General features: G+C 42.3%; 1 protein-coding gene across 1 annotated transcript in view; it reads left to right on the top strand.

Moving 5' to 3' along the window:
* Positions 1-14185: 14185 nt before the first annotated feature.
* Positions 14186-17233, top strand: part of ext1b (exostosin glycosyltransferase 1b) — a 386065-nt gene continuing 383017 nt past the window's right edge. The window contains exon 1 of the mRNA XM_061982613.1: positions 14186-15809. Within this exon, the coding sequence (XP_061838597.1) occupies positions 14869-15809 (941 nt within the window). The 5' untranslated portion in view covers positions 14186-14868. The remainder of the gene's footprint in view (positions 15810-17233) is intronic.

The raw sequence follows: 17233 nt of genomic DNA, 5'->3' as shown, positions 1-17233 counted from the left end.
GGATAGTTCATCCACAACTTTTTTCTTCTCCTGCTCATAAAGATCTGGCACAATCTTATTGCTGAAGTGGGTGAGCGACGGGATGTTGTAACGTGGTTCAAGCACGTTATCAGCATGTGTTTAAAACCCTCGTTTTGCACAACCGAATCTGCACTTATAAACACACCGATTCAATGGCGCTGGGCGTTCAAGCTCCTCCGTTATTGCGCTCGCCATGACCACGCTGTGTGGACTGAACGTGCCAACAACTTTTTTTTTTGTTTCATATATCAAACCGCGGATCAAACCTCTAATACCCCCCATACCATCACAGATGCTGGCTTTTCAACTTTGCGCCTATAACAATCCGGATGGTTCTTTTCCTCTTTGGTCCGGAGGACACGACGTCCACAGTTTCCAAAAGCAATTTGAAATGTGGACTCGTCAGACCACAGAACACTTTTCCACTTTGTATCAGTCCATCTTAGATGAGCTCAGGCCCAGCGAAGCGGACGGCGTTTCTGGGTGTTGTTGATAAACTGTTTTCGCCTTGCATAGGAGAGTTTTAACTTGCACTTACAGATGTAGCGACCAACTGTAGTTACTGACAGGGGGTTTCTAAAGTGTTCCTGAGCCCATGTGGTGATATCCTTTACACACTGATGTCGCTTGTTGATGCAGTACAGCCTGAGGGATCGAAGGTCACAAGCTTAGCTGCCTACGTGCAGTGATTTCTCCAGATTCTCTCAACCTTTTGATTATATTATGGACCGTAGATGGTGAAATCCCTAAATTCCTTGCAATAACTGGTTGAGAAAGGTTTTTCTTAAACTGTTGGACAATTTGCTCACGCATTTGTTGACAAAGTGGTGACCCTCGCCCCATCTTTGTTTGTGAATGAGTGAGCATTTCATGGAATCTACTTTTATATCCAATCATGGCACCCACCTGTTCCCAATTTGCCTGTTCACCTGTGGGATGTTCCAAATAAGGGTTTGATGAGCATTCCTCAACTTTATCAGTATTTATTGCCACCTTTCCCAACTTCTTTGTCACGTGTTGCTGGCATTAAATTGTAAAGTTAATGATTATTTGCAAAAAAAAAAAAATGTTTATCAGTTTGAACATCAAATATGTTGCCTTTGTAGCATATTCAAATGAATATGGGTTGAAAATGATTTTCAAATCATTGTATTCCGTTTATATTTACATCTAACACAATTTCCCAACTCATATGGAAACGGGGTTTGTAGTATTACTTTCTAATTCTACCATCTTAAAGGGCATTGGTCTGCAAATGTTCCACTGTATGAATATGTCTATGACGCCATTGAGTAAAGAAAATTTCCAGTACGAGCTTTCTTCCTCACTTATTCCCATACTTATTTTGTGCAACGTACTTGGAAACACACAGAAGTTTGCAAGTCCAAAAAGTTTCTGCAAAACGCCAACTTGTCAGAAGCCTGTCAAGTCACGAGGCAGTCGGGTTGAGTTTGCCAGGCTTTCTCACAGTGCCAGTTAAAATTCTCAGATTAATAATAAAACTCTGAGAGTCTGCGAGAGTAAATTGTCACAAATAATCTTTATCATCTCACTTTCACTATTCAGCCCAACTTTTGGTGATGGACTTTGTCAGGGGTGTAGCACCACATTCTGGGCCTCCATACACAAGGGCTAAAGGGCCACACACCCCACCTTTAAGCTAATGTGGCCGCCCCATTCACACACACTTGCACTACAAATCTAACCAGTGCATGAAAACACAATTGGAAAAACCTTCAGAGCTTTTCATTTGGGAATAACATACTCAGAAAACCCTAACACAAATGTGTTTTTTTTGTTAGTTTTGCAAAAAAAAGGCCAAAACATTCAATATGAATTGGCCAGAATATGAATTTGAATAATCATATATACAGCATGTCAATCACTTAAATATGTCAAGTTTTCCTTTACTTCAGAGTGTAAGATAGATATTAGCCGGATATGTTCTAATTATCTTTAGTGGTTAATACAATCCTAAAAATATATCATTATCATATTAACATTAAGTTAAGTCTCACACGTCTTGGAAACCTAGTGACGCCTATGTCTCTAACTTTAATCAAGGGTCCTTGAACACACCACAGTTATGGGCAATTACAAAACCCAAAACCAGTGAAGTTGGCACGTTGTGTAATTTGTGAATAAAAAACAGAAAACAATGATTTGCAAATCCTTTTCAACGTACAGTATATTCAATTGAATAAATAAATGATAAATGGGTTGTACTTGTATAGCGCTTTTCTACCTTCAAGGTACTCAAAGCCCTTTGACACTACTTCCACATTTACCCATTCACACACACATTCACACACTGATGGAGGGAGCTGCCATGCAAGGCGCTAACCAGCACCCATCAGGAGCAAGGGTGAAGTGTCTTGCTCAGGACACAACGGACTTGACGAGGTTGGTACTAGGTGGGGATTGAACCAGGGACCCTCGGGTCGCGCACGGCCATTCTTCCACTGCGCCACGCCGTCCCTATAGACTGCAAAGACAAGATATTTAATGTTCGAACTGAGAAACTTAATTTTTTTTGCAAATAATCAGTAACTTTGAATTAAATGGAAGCAACACATTGCAAAGAAATTGGCACAGGGGCATTTTTTACCACTGTGTTACATGGCCTTTCCTTTTAACAACACTCAGTAAACGTTTGGGAACTGAGGAGACACATTTTTGAAGCTTTTCAGGTGGAATTCTTTCCCATTCTTGCTTGATGTACAGCTTAAGTTGTTCAACAGTCCGGGGTCTCCATTGTGGTATTTTAGGCTTCATAATGCGCCACACATTTTCAATGGGAGACAGGTCTGGTCTACAGGCAGGCCAGTCTGGTAACCGCACTCTTTTACTATGAAGCCACATTGATGTAACACGTGGCTTGGCATTGTCTTGCTGAAATAAGCTGGGGCGTCCATGATAACGTTGCTTGGATGGCAACATATGTTGCTCCAAAACTTGTATGTACCGTATTTTCCGCACTATAAGGCGCACCTAAAAACCACAAATTTTCTCAAAAGCTGACAGTGCGCCTTATAATCCGGTGCGCCTTATATATGGGTTAATATTAATATTAATTTTCATAAAGTTTCGGTCTCGCAACTACGGTAAACAGCCGCCATCTTTTTTCCCCGTAGAAGAAGCGCGCGGTGCATGCTGGGATATGTGACGTTTCATTTCCATTTGTGTGTTTATGTAAAGACCCCAAAATGGCTCCTATTAAGTGTGTTGTCTGTCTAATTATAAATAATGCAGACGAGGCGTGTTAACTGAGTTCTCAACGTTTACTCACAGCGTGCTCATAACCACATTCTAACTCCCAGCATACAACGCTTCTCAGGGCTACCGCGCATGCTCGTCACTATCGTTGCATGCTGGGTAGTGTAGTTGTTATATTTGCTAGCTCATAACATCACATTAAGAGACACGCTTACGCGCTTAATTCAATACTCGCCGTCATTCCGGGTGGATTGACAAAAGACCTCCAGCCGCTACATATTGGTGTCAACAGGGCATTCGAAGCTAGACTGCTAACTGCGTGGGAACAGTGGATGACAGAAGGCGAACACACCTTCACTAAGACAGGGAGACAGCGCCAGACGACGCCAACATCACCTTCACTAAGACAGGGAGACAGCGCCAGACGACGCCAACATCTGCCAGTGGATCGTAAATGCCTGGGCAGATATTTCGGTCACAAATGTGGTCCGAGCTTTCCGGAAGGCAGGATTCACAGAACTGCTGGACAACAGCGACACTGACTCCGATTACTTCGACGAGACGGAGCCGGCCATTTTGGATCCCACATTCGCCCAACTTTTCAATTCGGACACGAAGGAGAAGAATTCGAGGGATTTATGAATGAAGAATAACTTCAGAAAGTGAGCGTTATGTTTATTTTGTGTGTTGTGACATTAACGTTCGAGCAACATTATGTTGCTATTGCTCTGCACTATTTTGAATTTTACTATGTTTGTGATTGCACATTTGCGTACATTTTGGGAGTGAACAGAGTTGTTAGAACGCTGGTTTTTAATATATTATTAAAGTTTGACTGACCTATCTGACTGTTTTTTTGACATTCCTTTAGCGCAGTTAGATGCGGCTTACAGCACGGGGCGGCTTATAGGTGGACAAAGTTTTGAAATATGCCGTTCATTGAAGGCGCGGCTTATAACCCAGGGCGCCTTATGGTGCGGAAAATACGGTATCTTTCAGCATAAATGGTGCCTTCACAGATGTGTAAGTTACCCATGTCTTGGGCACTAATACACCCCCATACCATCACAGATGCTGGCTTTTCAACTTTGCGCCTAGAATAATCCGGATGGTTCTTTTCCTCTTTGTTCCGGAGGACACGACGTCCACAGTTTCCAAAAACAATTTGAAATGTGGACTCTTCAGACCACAGAACGCTTTTCCACTTTGCATCAGTCCATCTTAGATGAGCTCGGACCTAGCGAAGCCGGAGGCATTTTTGGGTGTTGTTGATAAATGGCTTTGGCTTTGCATGGTAGAGTTTTAACTTGCACTTACAGATGTAGGGCCGAACTGTAGTTACTGACTGTGGTTTTCTGAAGTGTTCCTCAGCCCATGTGGTGATATCCTTTACACACTGATGTCGGTTTTTGATGCAGTAATGCCTGAGAGGATCGAAGGTCCGTAATATCATCGCTTACGTGCTGTAATTTCTCCAGATTCTCTGAACCTTTTGATGATATTACGGACCGTAGATGGTGAAATCCCTAAATTCCTTGTAATAGCTCGTTGAGAAATGTTGTTCTTAAACTGTTCGACAATTTACTCACGCATTTGTTCACAAAGTGGTGACCATCGCCCCATCCTTGTTAGTGAATGACTGAGCATTTCATGGAAGCTGCTTTTATACCAAATCATGGCACCCACCTGTTCCCAATTAGCCTGTTCACCTGCGGGATGTTCCAAATAAGTGTTTGATGAGCATTCCTCAACTTTCTCAGTCTTTTTTGCCACTTGTGCCAGCTTTCTTGAAACATGTGGCAGGCATCAAATTCCAAATGAGCTAATATTTGCAAAAAATAACACATTTTACCAGTTCGAACGTTCAGTATTTTGTCTTTGCAGTCTATTCAATTGAATATAAGTTGAAAAGGATTTGCCAATCATTGTATTCTGTTTTTATTTACGATTTACACAACGTGCCAACTTCACTGGTTTTGAGGTTTGTATTTTTAACTGTCTTCAATCATTTCATCCTTGTTCCAAAATGTTGGTGCTATGTGTGAATGCTTAAAAAAAGGTGTGATGTCTGGGTTGAATGGAGCCATTTTGCATTTTTAATAGGAACTGTTGTCATTTTAGACATTTTAAATCAAGCAGCCGTATTATTGTTAAAAAAATGAACATTATATTTATTTTATCTTACATATTCAAATGACAGAAAAAAAATCTGCAAACTGCAACATTCCCACTTTGTCCTCCACTTGGTAGCAGTCGAGCGAGCATGGCACCCATGGACTGAAAAGTAGCACTTTGGAACAGCACCCAGACCTTTTCGTCACCAACGTACCCCAGTGATGAGCGCTGGCCAACCACAGGATCCTGGCTCGTCTCCCAGCCAGCCCTGCTAATTAGTGCCCCTCTTCTGAGCTAATTGGCCGATAAAATACGAGCGTGACTTTTTCACCCTGTCTGAATATTGTGCCACCTCGTAGCGACGAGGAGGAATAAGTAGCTTTCTGAAGCATGGCATGGCTCTTTTTAAGAAGCACTTCTCTGCTATTAATGTCTTTGCCAAATGGGTCGCCCATGTCTTGAAACTTAAGTCTTTGTTTTGTTTTGTTTTACTTTCTACTTCTTAATTTTAATGTAGTGGCTAAGGGTCATTCCACAGAATCAAACAAAATGCACGATAAAATGAACTGTGGAATGTTTTTTTCCCCTCTTTTCATATCCTCCACATTAATCTGATTGCATACATAATAAAAACAAATATGTTAGAAAATGTAACTACCTTGAACACTGGAAAAATGGCATTTGTTGCATCTGCCCGCGTCCTAAAATTTGATTTCACCATTAAATGTAATCATTTAAATCCATCCATCCATCCATCTTCTTCTGCTTATCCGAGGTCGGGTCGCGGGGGCAGCAGCCTAAGCAGGGAAGCCCAGACTTCTCTCTCCCCCAGCCACTTCGTCCAGCTCTTCCCGGGGTATCCCGAGGCGTTCCCAGGCCAGCCGGGAGACATAGTCTTCCCAACGTGTCCTGGGTCTTCCCCGCGGCCTCCTACCGGTCGTACGTGCCCTAAACACCTCCCTAGGGAGGCGATCGGGTGGCATCCTGAGCAGATGCCCGAACCACCTCATCTGGCTCCTCTCGATGTGGAGGAGCAGCGGCTTTAGTTTGAGCTCCTCCCGGATGACAGAGCTTCTCACCTTATCTCTAAGGGAGAGCCCCGCCACCTGGCGGAGGAGACTCATTTCGGCCGCTTGTACCCGTGATCTTGTCCTTTCGGTCATAACCCAAAGCTCATAACCATAGGTGAGGATGGGAACCTGGATCGACCGGTAAATTGAGAGCTTTGCCTTCCGGCTCAGCTCCTTCTTCACCACAACGGATCGATACAGCGTCCGCATTACTGAAGACGCCGCACCGATCCGCCTGTCGACCTCACGATCCACTCTTCCCTCACTCGTGAACAATACTCCTAGGTACTTAAACTCCTCCACTTGGATTATCATTTAAATCTTCAGAATTTTAATTTTGTATTCCTTAATCTGACTATACTTAAAGTGTAAATGTTATTAATTCTCTGAATCTTAATTAAAAGAAAGAGAAAACAAATGTAGTAAAATTCACACTTAAGTTTTTTCCCTGGGTTTTCACTCACTCCTGTTACCCAAACAAATTACCTTCTGGAAAATGTGGAATTTTAAAGGATTCTCAGTGATGGGCCGTAACAAGTTACATGTAGCTAAGCTATTTAGCTTAACTACATTTTCCGGTAGCTTGGCAGTAGTTTAGCTACTTTTTTAACTGGTAGCTTCTCCTGTAGCTTAGCTAGTTTTAGACTCATGTAGCTCGGTAGTTTACATCAAAGCTCCAAGCTACAAAGAGACAAAATGGACTGTTAATCCAAGCCAAAAAAAAATATGTAGAAAATACAATGACCTGGATAAATGAGAACATCCATACATACGGAGAAAATCAATGATCAATCAATCAATCAAAGTTTATTTATGTAGTCCTTAATCACAAGTGTCTCAAAGAGCTGCACAAGCCACAACAACATCCTCGGCTCAGATCCCACATCAGGGCAAGGAAAAACTCACCCCAATGGGATTACAATGAGAAACCTTGGAGGGGACCCACCTCTGGGCGACCGGTGCAACGGACGTCGAGTGGATCTAGTTAATAGTGTGAGAGTCCAGTCCATAGTGGATCTAACATAATAGTGTGACAGTCCAGTCCATAGTGGGGCCAGCCGGAGATCGTCTTGGGTGGAGACAAGTCAGCAACGCAGAGACGTCCTCAACTGATGCACAGATGAGAGGTCCACCCCGGTCCCGACTTTTAACAGCTAGTGCATCATCTGTGGTCACCTAATCTGTGCCCAGAGCAGAAAAGAGACGGCAGATCAACTGGTCTAAAAGGGGGGTCTATTTAAAGGCTAGAGTATTAAAATGAGTTTTAAGATGGGACTTAAATGCTTCTACTGAGGTAGCATCTCTAACTGTTACTGGTAGGGCATTCCATAGTACTGGAGCCAGAATAGAAAACGCTCTATAGCCCGCAGACCTTTTTTGGGCTCTGGGAATCACTAATAAGCCGGAGTTCTTTGAACGCAGATTTCTTGCCGGGACATATGGTACAATTCAATCGGCAAGATAGGATGGAGCTAGACCATTTAGTATTTTATACGTAAGTAGTAAAACCTTAAAGTCTCATCTTAAGTGCACAGGAAGTCAGTGCAGGTGAGCCAGTACAGGTGTGATTTAATCAAACTTTCTTGTTCTTGTCATAAGTGATTGGTTGGTGTTCGTATGACGAGTCACAATTGGTTAAGGTTAGGGCGAAACTGGCCAATCAGAGGGAAGATAAGGCGGGTCATCGAAACTATTAAAGCAAAAATCATAACAGTCACACACTCATGTCACATGGCAACGAGGAAGTCGGAGACAGAGGGACGCTTCAAGCTGACAACTCAAAAAAAAAAAAAAACACACTTGAAAATGGCGGAGAAATTCTCTCCCGCAGATTAGATTTTTCCTTTAGTGATGAAGACGACGTGCAGAAAACCCACAATAATCTGTGTTAAAGTTAAAGTACCAATGATTGTCACACACACACTATGTGTGGCAAAATTATTCTCTGCATTTGACCCATCACCCTGTGTCCTTAGCCATATTTAGACAAATATATGTGTTTAGAGAAAACAATGCCCAAAACCTTAGTTTTTAGTTGTTTACTTTTAAATCCTAACTGCTCTCTTCATCTTAGACGTGGAACACAAATTCAGGAACACACATTAAGGTGAGTTGAGTTCATGAAAAGTTTTACTGCACATGACCATTATCCAACTGTTCTCAAACAACACACAAATCATTGTTTTTTTTTACAGTAGGCGGAGAAAATGAATCACATTATGGGGGTGGGCCAAAGAAAAGGCAAACTAAATACATATATACAGTTAGGTGCGGGGATCCCTCGAGGTAGTTATAGAGTGTCTCCAGCTAAATGGCAGAAAGTTAATAGTAATGGACCCTTATTAGGTCCATTTGTACACTCTCAGTTACATTAACATTGATATTATACATGTGGACTTATAGATTTAAATGCTGTTAAATGTAGCTTTGATGTAGCAAGCTACTTTGTTGTGTAGCTTAGCTCAGTGTTTTAAACCAAAAACATACAAAAGGTGAGTGCCTCTAAGAAAAGGCATTGAAGCTTAGGGAAGGCTATGCAGAACGAAACTAAAACTGAACTGGCTACAAAGTAAACAAAACCAGAATGCTGGACGACAGCAAAGACTTACTGTGGAGCAAAGATGGCGTACACAAAGTACACCCGAACATGACATGACAATCAACAATGTCCCCACAAACAAAGATAAAAACTACTGAAATATGCTTGATTGCTAAAACAAAGTAGATGCGGGAAATATCGCTCAAAGGAAGACATAAAACTGCTACAGGAAAATACCAAAAAAAGAGAAAAAGCCACCAAAATAGGAGCACAAGACAAGAACTAAAACACTACACACAGGAAAACAGCAAAAACCTCCAAATAAGTCAGGGTGTGATGTGACAGGTGGTGACAGTACACCTACTTTGAGACAAGAGCTATATACATGCATGCTTGGTTATGGTTTAAAGTCATATCCAACAATTGGGACAAGGATTTTTTATTGTCAACTGAGTTTCATTTTTTAATGATTTCTGCTGGTGGTGTGCCTCCGGATTTTTTCAATGCAAAAAATGTGCCTTGGGTGAAAAAAGGTTGAAAAACACCGGCTTAGCTACATTTAATCAAGAGTAACTTGGAGTATAGCTTACTACATTTTCCGAGTAGCTTGCCCATATTGGGCACTGTACTTGTTTTTAATTTGTTTTAAACATTTTTTTACTAAAACATTAAATGTTTTACTTATTTTTTTTATGTTACCGTTGTGAGTAATTAGTACTTTTTTTTAAATTATAGTTTGCAACTGCTGTTGTTTTTAATGTTATTTTTTGTGTTATGAAATCCTGTTTCCAGGTTTCTCTTGTAAAAGAGATTTTAATCTCAGGGAGTTTTTACCTGGTTAACAAAATGAAAATGAAAGTGAAATGGAATATTACGTGGTCCAGAGAAAGGTTTATCATTGAAATCCTGTGCAGTCCAAGGGAAGGTGAAAAGCAAGTTCACTCATTTGTTTTTCTGTAGAATCGGTGTAAAATCTTCCTGTTACCTTGAAGTATTTTTTCATGTGATTTGTTTACTTTTACTTTTTAAATGCAACTTTTTGTTGAATCACTCGTAATGTCGTTTTGAACAAAATTATTGGCCTCTTATCTCTATTGGCCAATCATATCTAAGACTAAAACAGTATCCAAATGATTGCTTTATTAAGAGAATAACGCTTAGTTTTGACTGACATTGTCAGAAGTATTATTTGAACAATATGATAACTATTTTTACTGCTTTACTCATATTTTAAAAGTATTTTCAATTGGGCAGTTGCATTCCACTTACCTGTTTGCAGTGTACAAACCCCGTTTCCATATGAGTTGAGAAATTGTGTTAGATGTAAATATAAACGGTATACAAGGATTTGCAAATCCTTTTCAACCCATATTCAATTGAATGCACTACAAAGACAAGATATTTGATGTTCAAACTCATTAACTTTATTTTTTTTTTGCAAATATAAATTAACTTAGAATTTCATGGCTGCATCACGTGCCAAAGTAGTTGGGAAAGGGCATGTTCACCACTGTGTTACATGGCCTTTCCTTTTAACAACACTCAGTAAACGTTTGGGAACTGAGGAGACACATTTTTTAAGCTTCTCAGGTGGAATTCTTTCCCATTCTTGCTTGATGTACAGCTTAAGTTGTTCAACAGTCCGGGGGTCTCCGTTGTGGAATTTTAGGCTTCATAATGCGCCACACATTTTCAATGGGAGACATGTCTGGACTACAGGCAGGCCAGTCTAGTACCCGCACCCTTTTACTATGAAGCCACGTTGATGTAACACATGGCTTGGCATTGTCTTGCTGAAATAAGCAGGGGCGTCCATGGTAACGTTGCTTGGATGGCAACATATGTTGCTCCAAAACCTGTATGTACCTTTAAGCATTAATGGCGCCTTCACAGATGTGTAAGTTACCCATGTCTTGGGCACTAATACACCCCCATACCATCACAGATGCTGGCTTTTCAACTTTGCGCCTATAACAATCCGGATGGTTCTTTTCCTCTTTGTCCCGGAGGACAGGACGTCCACAGTTTATCAAAAACAATTTGAAATGTGGACTCGTCAGACCACAGAACACTTTTCCACTTTGTATCAGTCCATCTTAGATGAGTTCAGGCCCAGCGAAGCCGACGGCGTTTCTGGGTGTTGTTGATAAACGGTTTTCGCCTTGCATAGGAGAGTTTTAACTTGCACTTACAGATGTAGCGACCAACTGTAGTTACTGACAGTGGGTTTCTGAAGTGTTCCTGAGCCCATGTGGTGATATCCTTTACACACTGATGTCGCTTGTTGATGCAGTACAGCCTGAGGGATCGAAGGTCACGGGCTTAACTGCTTACGTGCAGTGATTTTTCCAGATTCTCTGAACCTTTTGATGATATTACGGACCGTAGATGGTGAAATCCCTAAATTCCTTGCAATAGCTAGTTGAGAAATGTTTTTCTTAAACTATTCAACAATTTGCTCACCCATTTGTTGACAAAGTGGTGACCCTCGCCCCATCCTTGTTTGTGAATGACTGAGCATTTCATGGAATCTACTTTTATACCCAATCATGGCATCCACCTGTTGCCAATTTGCCTGCACACCGGTGGGATGTTCCAAATAAGTGTTTGATGAGCATTCCTCAACTTTATCAGTGTTTATTGCCACCCTTCCCAACTTCTTTGTCACGTGTTGCTGGCATCAAATTCTAAAGTTAATGATTATTTGCCAAAAAATTTTTTTTTTTATCAGTTTGAACATCAAATATGTTGTCTTCGTAGCATATTCAACTGAATATGGGTTGAAAATGATTTGCAAATTATTGTATTCCGTTTATATTTACATCTAACACAATTTCCCAACTCATATGGAATATGAGTGTTTATGGCAGTGATTCTCAAACAAAGAATAACTTGATTAAGGTACAGTGTTTTAGTTTCCTACATTCAAAAAGTGTTACTGTTTATACTGTGTGCAATAGTACAGTGGCCTAAAACATTAAATATACTTGTTGAATAAAACCATGGCCTTGTTTTTTAATGAATACGTAAGCCTACTACGCTACTGTATTCTAGTGTTGGTCATTATGGTGGTGCGTGGAGAGTTTTTTTCGAGGTGGTACTTGGTGAAACAAGTTTGAGAACCGTTGGTTTATGTGTACAATCAGGATAGAATACAATCGACCCGGGGTGCCCAAATGTTTTTGCCTCTAAGAGCCAAAGTGAAAATGTGCTAAACAGAGCGATTTTAAGCGTGCAAAACAAATAGCCGAAAGGTCAATCGTAAAGTTCCTTTATGTAGCGCGAATAACAACGATAGACGGCAACTAATTAGCCTTGCAGACGTGCCATCAACGATTGTGTGAGCTTCAGGGGTGTCCTGGTACAACTGTTTCACTTCCGCGTCGATGCTGGAGCCTTGATACTGATAATGATCCCATGCAATATCAGAGGAATCATACATATTTTTTATTATTTCATAGTGTGGAATGTCAGCAAAGGATTGATATTGGTCAAAAATAGAAGAATGGAAAAGTAACCAGTCTAGAATGGACTTTTGCTGTCTTTAAGTTGAAGTGGAGTGGTATTTCTTTTGGTGGGGGGGAGTGACACCGAGTGGCCACAATAATTTTTTCTAGGTTAAGCTTATGACGCAGTAAGTTAAATTATGCAGATATGTTGTTTGTTACTGGATACTTCTGCTTTGGAGACTTTGTTTTTATTACATGTAACCTTGGGTCTAGGGTGGGATGGGGTGCCCTTTAGAAATCCTGTGTCTGGGGACCGAGAATTTAGTGCGTAGCGCACCCCTTAGCACAGACCTGGGAAAATTAAGGGCCGGGGGCCACATGCGATTATCCTCTGCATTTGACCCATCACCCTCACCCCCTGGGAGGTGAGGGGAGCAGTGAGCAGCAGCGGTGGCCGCACCCGAAATCATTTTTGGTGATTTTTAACCCCCAATTCCAACCCTTGATGCTGAGTGCCAAGCAGGGAGGTAATGGTCCCATTTTTATAGTCTTTGGTATGACTCGGCCGAGGTTTGAACTTACGACCTACCGATCTCAGGGCGGTAGGCCACTGAGCATTAAAAAAATAAATATTCATTTATTGTGAATAATAATTTACAGTTTGTACAAAACATGCATTAAATTGAATTTGAGTTTGATTAAAAAAAAGTATAACAATGGTTTCACATGAATAAAAGTGTGAAACAAATGTGATGGGGATGGGGGGCAAATACATGTGTGCATAGGGCCCCAATTTAGCCTGTGTGTTATTAAAAATACGAGAACAATACTATACATTGAGGATACATTCTTAGATCATGCAAGTGGTCATTTTATTCAAAATAATCACAGTAACAGATGTATACTTTTCTGCCAGTAAAGGATGAAGGATGATCTGGAATGAGCTTGATAGCTTTATAAAATAATGAAATTCTTTAAACATTTTTAAAAAGCGTTTTAAGCAAAATGTATTGCGACGTTATGCTTAGCACTTTTAACACACCCCTTATGGTTGAGGAATACACACTAGTCGCATAATTTTGGTCTGACCTCTGTATGTATGATGAGATTATCGCAGATCTTCAAGATGCAACCTTTAATTTGAATAATAGGATATTGAGACTGATTTGGTGGATTTAAAGATTCCTTTATTTATAAATGAAATTGTAAATGCGTTTTGAAATGTATTGTATTTTGTATATTATTTGAGGAGGAGCTGGACGAAGTGGCTGGAGAGAGGGAAGCCTGGGTTTCTCTGCTTAGGCTGCTGCCCCCGCGACCCGACCTCGGATAAGTGGAGGAAAATGAATGGATGGATGATGATGTATATTTTAATTGTGGGTGCTTGTAGGGAGGACCTTTTTGCAGAACGGACTCTGATATTTACAAAAAGAAACTGTAATGAAATACAAAAACTATGTATGTCTGTAAATGAATAAATAAAAGCAGCAGGAAGCGAATATTTCAAAAATGGTTCGGAAGAATGGAAACATGACGCCTGAGTCATATCAGCCCGCAACTTGTGGCCTGAGCAGAGGGTGTAATGGCCCCTGGCATCTTCCCAAACAACCTCAATGGCTTTACAATTAGATGATTTGCACATGCGGAGCACTCGGCTCGTGATTGGCTGCGTCTCCTCAAGTCCCGCCCTATCCGCTTTCACACCGACCAATCAGCGGCGGGCTGGGCAGCGTCGATGTGACGTCACGTCAGTCGCCGTCGTGTCGGGATCGGAATGTTAGCGACTCACAAACGGAACAACCGAGCACTCGGAAATCGGTCAGTGGGACTGAGGAATTCCATCTTTTTTTTCTTTCTACAGGGGGCATTATTTCAGAACTTGGCGCGGCGAATGAGCTTTGTTTTTTCGGTCTCAGCCCGTCTCGGTCGGTGGGGAGAGAAATGCGAGGATTCGTCAGGTTATGCCGGTGCGGCTGAACGGAGGGACCATGGAGTGATCCGGGGGAAGGGGACCTATCACGCCGAGACGCTGGTGTCGGAGCGGGGGGCTTTTCACACTCTTTCCCGATGTGTTCCGCCGAGTTAAACATCTAACCTCTCCGCCGAGGGGCTTTTTTTTTTTTTTTTTTTTTTTTGCCCGCAGGGGAGCGACTTCCCAAACGGACACTTTTCCATTGGAACCGCGAGCGTGGAAGACATTGTGACCCACCTGGGGTTCGGGTGTCTTTTTTTGAGGCGCACCCAGCCTCTTTGGACATGCTGGGAGTCCACAGAGCACACTTTTAAAAAAAATCGCCCACATGCGCCGGGTCAATCTCTGCATTTGGGTACCGAATACGCAGAAGGGAGGTCGGGGATCCGGAGGATGGAGCCGTGTCACCGGGGTTGCTGAGAGCCTCACTCCGGCCCACTTTGCTGATCTTATTCCCCGAACAAGTCGCGTCTGTTCCCAGGACACATGCAGGCCAAAAAACGCTACCTGATCCTGCTCTCGGCCGGGGCTTGTCTGGTGCTCCTCTACCTCGGAGCGGTGCCGCTTCCAGCAGCGAGCAGGCACCGGCATGATATCAGCCGTCATGGGTACCGACCCGACCACCCCTGGCCTCACTTCTCGGACCCTTTACACCCCTTCGTGGCGTGGGACCACACCGACACCGATGAGTCCGACGTGCACACGTCAGTGAGGCAGAAGCGGGTGGTGAACACCAGTGTTTACAAAGGCAAGCGGTGCCGGATGGACTCATGTTTTGACTTTTCTCTGTGTAAAAAGACTGGATTCAAAGTTTATGTTTACCCGCAGCAGAAGGGAGAGAAGATATCTGAGAGTTATCAGAACATTTTGGCCACTATCGAAGGGTCCAGGTTTTACACCTCAGACCCGAGTCAGGCGTGTCTGTTTGTGCTGAGCTTGGACACCCTTGACAGGGACCAGCTGTCTCCACAGTACGTCCACAACCTGAAGACCAAGATCCAGAACTTGCCCTTGTGGAACGATGGCAGGAACCATCTCATATTTAATTTATATTCCGGGACTTGGCCGGACTACACGGAAGACTTGGGCTTCGACATTGGCCAGGCGATGCTGGCCAAGGCCAGTATCGGGACCGAGAACTTCAGACCCAACTTCGACGTCTCCATCCCGCTTTTCTCCAAGGAACACCCGAGGACCGGCGGAGAAAGGGGCTACCTTAAATACAACACCATCCCGCCGTTTCGAAAGTACATGCTCGTTTTCAAGGGGAAGCGCTATCTCACCGGTATCGGTTCGGACACCAGGAATGCCTTATATCACGTCCACAACGCGGAGGACGTGGTGCTGCTCACCACCTGCAAGCATGGCAAAGACTGGCAGAAGCACAAGGACGCGCGCTGTGATAAGGACAACGCGGAATACGACAGGTGAGTTTGGATGCACCTTTGTGGAGCTGTCAACCAGAACCAATAGAGCAATTTAACTGACACCGTGTCGGTTCAGTTCAAAACCCGGGAGACAAACACCAGCACTCCTCGGACCAAAACACATTTGAAGGTCCTTGCATTGGCATTTTAACCCCCTAAAGCAGTGGTCCCCAACCACCTGTCCGGGGACCGGTACCAGTCCGTGACGCATTTGCTACCGGGCCGGAGAGAAACATTAAATAATTTATAAAGGACTGCATTTTCTCCGACTTAACTTTGGCCTGTCCCACTAGACCAGGGGTGTCAAACTTGTTTTCCTTGAGGGCCACACCGCTTGTAACAGTAAACATTATTTATATAGTATGGTATGGTAGAGTGGCCGTGCCAGCAATCGGAGTGTTGCTGGTTACTGGGGTTCAATCCCCACCTTCTACCATCCTAGTCACGTCCGTTGTGTCCTTGGGCAAGACACTTCACCCCTTGCTCCTGATGGCTGCTGGTTAGCGCCTTGCATGGCAGCTCCCGCCATCAGTGTGTGAATGTGTGTGTGAATGGGTGAATGTGGTAATACTGTCAAAGCGCTTTGAGTACCTTGAAGGTAGAAAAGCGCTATACAAGTACAACCCATTTATCATTTATTTATTTATATATTTAAAAAAATATTTACGTAGAGACTAAACAAAATCTGCGGATTTTACCACTGTTTTTACAGGAAAAAAACTGGCAGCTTAGTAGCCAGACTTTAACTGTAAAATGTATGGTGTTTTTCTTTTATTATTAGTGAAGTGAATTACATTTATATAGCGCTTTTTTCTCGAGTGACTCAAAGCACTTTACATTGTGAAACCCAATATCTAAGTTACATTTAAACCAGTGTGGGTGGCACTGGGAGCAGGTGGATAAAGTGTCTTGCCCAAGGACACAACGGCAGTGACTAGGATGGCGGAAGCGGTTATCGAACCTGCAACCCTCAAATTGCTGGCACGGCTGCTCTACCAACCGAGCTATACCGCCCCAAATGATTATTGTTTACAACATTTTACTGTAAATAGAAATACAGTACCGCTGTTTAATTTTATTTTGGCAACTCGACTGCCAGTTTTTTTTACCATAATACAATGTTTTACTATAAAATCATCAACCGTGGATTTAAAAAAAACAAAAAACAGACAGCTCAGTCGACAGAATTTTACTGTAAAAAAACGAACATTGGTCGTTTTGTTTCAACTTATTGTAATATGCTGTAAAAAAACAACTATATTTTACAGTAAAATCTATTGATAATTTTTATAGTGTACAATTTGATGGATAACTTGCTTCGAAATCATAAGTTAAGCAGATACTTAAGTATTTATTTGGATTGTGGCCAACACATTGAGATAATCTAATATTTGTTGCAATATTGGACACAGTTTTTTTCCCTG

Source organism: Nerophis lumbriciformis, linkage group LG21 (assembly GCF_033978685.3).
Source record: "Nerophis lumbriciformis linkage group LG21, RoL_Nlum_v2.1, whole genome shotgun sequence".
Taxonomy (NCBI): Eukaryota; Metazoa; Chordata; class Actinopteri; order Syngnathiformes; family Syngnathidae; genus Nerophis; species Nerophis lumbriciformis.
This window is presented reverse-complemented; position numbering and strand designations above follow the sequence as displayed.